Raw genomic sequence first — 5395 nt, 5'->3', positions numbered from 1 at the left:
TTTTATTCTTTAAGTTACATCACATTTTGAAATGTCAATGATAGTGTGATTAATTCCTAACAATTTAGTGTAGAATATCCTGCTTGCAAAATATAATTTAGCATCAACATTATTCATGCCTGTTCTCCCCTCATTTCAAAAGTGAATGTTGGTTAGCTTTCGTGCACAGCTTTTCAAATGGAAGACAGACGAATGCCAAAGAGACGTTACAATTTTCCTACATTGAAAATGTATTTCCGACAGGCACTTACTTCCACTCACATATAGTTATTCTCGTTCAGTGCTGCCTTCTATTTGCAAACAATTTATTTGCATGTCACAAGCCTTTCACTCCCATGCACATCTCGATTCACATGGTTGAACTGATTCTCACATGCAAATTATCATGCAACAAACTTCCACCAATAGTAGTGCCATACACCCATGTAACTCACTCTATGCTATTCTACCTAACTATCACTTCGAGTTTAGGAAGAAACATAAGTACCGGTTGACAGTGGGGAGGAAGGGTGGGAAGTGTGAGCATAAGTAAATACCTGTCGGAAATACATTTTCAGTGAACAAAAATTATAACTTCCAATAAGATACCTTACTTCTGCTCACATACATAACTAGAATCCCATATTGAATAAGAAGAAAGACTAGTGCAAGGGAAAAAGTAGAAGCTTCCTTCAAGGACACCCTCTAATAAGAGGATTATACGTGGGAATCTCACCACTTCTGCACCAGGTATACTCTGTGAGGAACACATCCAAATGGGAGAGAAAACGATTGGACAGTGACCACAATATATTATAATTACAATCTCCCTGATAAACAGAATGTAGGTAAAAATAAGGAATATGCCCCAAGGAGTAGAGTGGCTAGAGTGCAACAGACCATACACAACAAGTCAACTGTATCCAAAATATGACCATCTGGAACTGACATCCAAGTGGGGGTAGGAAAGAAAATCATACTGTATTCACTTCAAGATCAGCTGACAGGAGGAAGAAATCCCACCACTGATCTATGAACAAGGCACATGTAAGCAAAGTGAAATACATATATATCCCAGAACAGAACCACCTCAAACACAGTAATGTCCATAAAGACATCAAGGGGTAGCACAGTAAAGAAGCAGAGCAACCAAAAAGTTCAGCTACCATGACCCACAATACTGGGGTAGTGCCCTCAAGGTAAATTGAGTGAAGGACCAGGGACGCCCTGAACACATGTGTGAGAACTTATGTTGATTGGTTCAGCTCTAAATCCAAAGCTCAACCACCGGGAACCAACATCCATGTGGAGGAAAGATGAGGGATCAAAATTGCACGACATGTGTGATTTGTTCAGCTCTAAATTGAAAACTCAACCTCTGGGAACTGACTTTTATGCAAGGGGCCAATCGAATTACAAGCCCAACCCAATGGGTAAAGGAGGAAGGAAAAAATCATGGACAGAGGAGTGATGCAATGGAAATGGAAAGAAGTCTTGAAAGCAATGAAGCAACCAAGAGTATGTAAGAGACAGAGCAAGTCATCCAGATCCAATGGAGAGTAAAGGTGGAAAGTGGCAAGAAACAAAAATGATGAAAAGAATATTCCACATGAGCTCACAAAGTGTAGGTCAGTAAAACTGATCTAGAACAAAAAGAACACATCAAGCCAAAACAGTTGAGAAAACCAGATCTGTGCTGGTCAACAAGAATCAGTCCAAAAGACCTGACTCAAAGTGACATGGATGATCAAAATCACCTGGAGAAGAAGACTGATTGAATGAGAAAAACCAAAGTTATAATCTGGATCTAATCCTGTCTATACATATTGACAGCCAGGGCAAGTGGATAAAGAACCGGAAACTAAAAACAAAAGAAGTAACTTGGAATTGAGAAAGGAGTCAAATGCTTCCCAAGGAGGAGTACCCCACAGGAGGCAGAGCCACTGCAAGTTTGGGGATCAAAATGTCACTCCTTGGGAGAAAGTGTGGGGGGACTGGAGGGGCAATCTGGAACAAGGATGAAAGCACCTGGAATATGAAACATCTGTGATAAATATAAGAACATATTAAAGAAATATAAAGAAGTAAACATTAAGGAAAGTTTGCTGATAGTTACCACTAAGTATTTTTAATTTTAATAAGGTCATTTAAACAACTTAGCCCTACTTTTATGTGGATGAACACCTTATTGCATATGAAGGCTTGTATAGAGTCTGAAAATTGGTAGCTACAGTGGACTTAACAGGTGGTAGTTGGGATGTTATACTGGTATAATTTGTCTAGTGTGCTACTAATTAGTGATTTACTACTACAATGGGGGCTGGAATGCCAACCTTAGGAGGTAAGTTTACTTTACTTACCCCAAGTGGTAGTATCTTATTTCATCTTTATATTTTTATTTTATTTTGGAGAACATTCAACTTTCCACAACTGTCTGCAGTTTCTAATTTTGATTATTTTATTGAATTTCTTCATGTGAAACTAGCAAATGGAGGTTAAGACTGATAGACAGTGTATCCCCACCGCAATTTGGGTCTTACTTCCGCAGTCATCTCCAAAACCTAGGGCATATCTTATATCCCACATTATAGCCTGTGCCCTAGGGATCCTTTTGATTTGTGCAGTGTCTTTATTTGACTTTTGTTTGGTCTTGTTTTTGTTCATTTGGATATCATTTATCACAGGTTTGGATTTGCTGTTTTTAACACAGTCCTTCCTTCTGATTTTGTATTGATTTTCTATATATATAGTTTTATCACAGCTTTTAGCTCTAGCATTAGTGAGCTATAGTACAGTTATTACACTGGTAAGAGAGCAGAAATAAAGATCTCTCTCTCCTTCCAGTTTAGCATGCCCAAGAACTTGTCTAAATGTTGCTTTAACTTCAATTTGATGGTGCTAATGTTTAACAAAGATTATGGTTGTTAGGAAATCTGTGTCCAGTCTCTTTTATTTTAATTAAGAATTAATGAAAAGCAAAAAAAAATATGACCCTGCTCTGTAATACATCTGTAGAATTCTCCTGTCTTGTGGTTCCTGCATACTACTCTGAAGGATATCAGAACAATCTGTGAATACCAGATCTATTATTTTTAAATGTAAGATTTTCAAAAAACACAAAGTTTCTTTTGTGTGTAACATAGCACATGATTCTCATAATATAAGTACAATTCTTTACATACATATCATAGCTTTTAGCTCTGACATTAGTGAGCTATAGTACAGTTATTACACTGGTGAGAGAGCAGAAATAAAGATATCTCTCTTCTTCCAGTTTAGCATGCCCAAGAACATGTCTAATATATGAGAAACATACCTAATGCTGGCTTTTTTGTTTCTTGTTTCTCTTCATCTTGTATTTTTCTCTTTGCTGGCAAGTTCTCAGTCATTTTCTTAGTTGAAGAAGGACTTGGAAGATCTCCAAATAAGCCATCAACACTAGAACCGTTGGTATTTGAGTGTTTTAAAATCTCACCTGCTTTGAAATAAATATAACAGGTTTGGTTCACTGAGATCATAGAGCTTTTGCAACATTTGTTTTTGGTGAAAGTTACAACAAATTTACATGTAAAGGTAAAACAAAAGCTTACAAATAGCATATAATAAGATTTCTACTAAGGCTTACAAAATATAATGCATCTACAAAAAACAACAAAGAAACGGGATAAGAGGAAAAGATTACAGAAAAAAAAAGAGAGGAAGAAAAACAAATCTCTAATGAATGATGAAAGAAGGATGTTCAGTTTATTGGACTTACCAAAATTTATGTTAATATGTTTTTATTTGTCTATCTTACATCTAAGAACAGGGCTCAAAATGAATACTGTTAACCCATTGACTGCATCTGCTCTGAATGTGTGTAGAATTTTTACAAGCCGCACACCATATATGGCACACTCAAATTCAACTGCAGAAGGCAGAACGTACCCTATACAGCAAATCAGCAGTCAATAAGTTAAATTACCAAATTGTTAGTTAATGTTGCAGCTTGCAGTTTTACTAGTAAAAGTTAAAAGACATGAAAAAAAATTGCTAGTAGACACTTCTAAAGGAAGATTTGCAGACACTCGTGATACATGCATTTCAATCATTTATAGAGCTGGACAATTAACAGAATTTGATCATTTATTTAATGTCAAGCTCCTTAATCGAATACATTCAATCAATTATTCTCACATGGGGCTTGAATAGTTAGAATAATCCAAAATAGTAATAACTGGAAACTCTAATTTCAATCAGTTGATTATTTTAATGAATTGTGCAAGCCTGTGTGGGAGAATTAATGTTCATTATAATTCTAAATTTATTACATGTATCTTGACAAACTTTTGTAAGCTTTTATTAAACAATATAAATACATAGTATACAAAAAATCATAATTTTTAATAAATTATTTCTACTGTTAATTGTTTGTTAATTTAATGAGTCAGACTGACTCAGACTAGTCTGAGTTAAGAATCAAAATATTTTCTTTCATCTTAAAGTTTTGTATTTCATTTACATAACCTCTAGGACCTCCTAAATGAACATCAAAAGTTTAAAACTTTATACCTTATATCTTATTTTCTCTAGCCTAACACTAACTGTAGCAAAATCGCCTGTAACGAAATTTGAAAAAATACGAAATAAAATAATTTGAGTTTCTAATTCATACGAAACTATAGACTTAGTATTTTGCCTTCACAAACACCTAATCTGAACATATGCTGCATTCAACATACCACATGACACACAAAAATCAATGTTTATCTGTGTCTTTTTACTATTTACTTTTACATTAAGAAATTGAGTAATGTATAGTAGTAAAATTGATACCAAACTTATTGACATAAATTCGTGAAATAGTAGTTCAATAAAATTTTGAATGCAAGTCTACAAATGTGATGACATGGCCTTCCACCCATGACCTGTCTCGAAAGGGTTGAACCAGGATATACCATAAGAACAAATTTTTGGAAAACATACAGCACATTAAAGAACAGTTAAGCACATTGCAGAGTGAAACATAGTAAATACGTGGTTGCAAAATAAATGAAAAGCACTTTCCGCCCTACCTAACAGAATATTTATAAATAAATAAATGATACACAATGTAAAAACAAATTCAAATGCTTAAATACAAATCACCATAAACTCAAACATAAAAAACAACAACACAAAACTCCAATTTGTAGTTTTCTAATAATAACAAACTACATAAATAGTGTAATTAGACAAAAAGCAAGTATGAAGCAACATAAAATGAGAAACAACAATAACAAACAAAAAATCTCCAATAAGAAACTCTTACCAAAACAAGTTCTGACTTCCTTAATTACAATGCACTTTAAAATATATCTTTTGTCATTTTCAGGGTTTATTATTCTAAGGTTTGTAATGTACATATATATATATATATATATATATATATATATAC

The 5395-nt window shown here is 34.2% G+C and overlaps 1 protein-coding gene across 2 annotated transcripts in view; it reads right to left on the bottom strand.

Moving 5' to 3' along the window:
* LOC106460888 (integrin-linked kinase-associated serine/threonine phosphatase 2C-like) overlaps positions 1-5395 on the bottom strand; it is a 59818-nt gene that overhangs the window by 48447 nt on the left and 5976 nt on the right. The window contains exon 2 of one of the 2 annotated variants that reach the window (XM_022387691.1): positions 3296-3457. In XM_022387691.1, coding sequence (XP_022243399.1) covers positions 3296-3457 — 162 coding nt within the window. The remainder of the gene's footprint in view (positions 1-3295; positions 3458-5395) is intronic. The other variant, XM_022387692.1, reaches the window with a different exon arrangement.

This window comes from Limulus polyphemus, unplaced genomic scaffold, assembly GCF_000517525.1.
Source record: "Limulus polyphemus unplaced genomic scaffold, Limulus_polyphemus-2.1.2 Scaffold856, whole genome shotgun sequence".
In the NCBI taxonomy this organism is placed as follows: Eukaryota; Metazoa; Arthropoda; class Merostomata; order Xiphosura; family Limulidae; genus Limulus; species Limulus polyphemus.
This window is presented reverse-complemented; position numbering and strand designations above follow the sequence as displayed.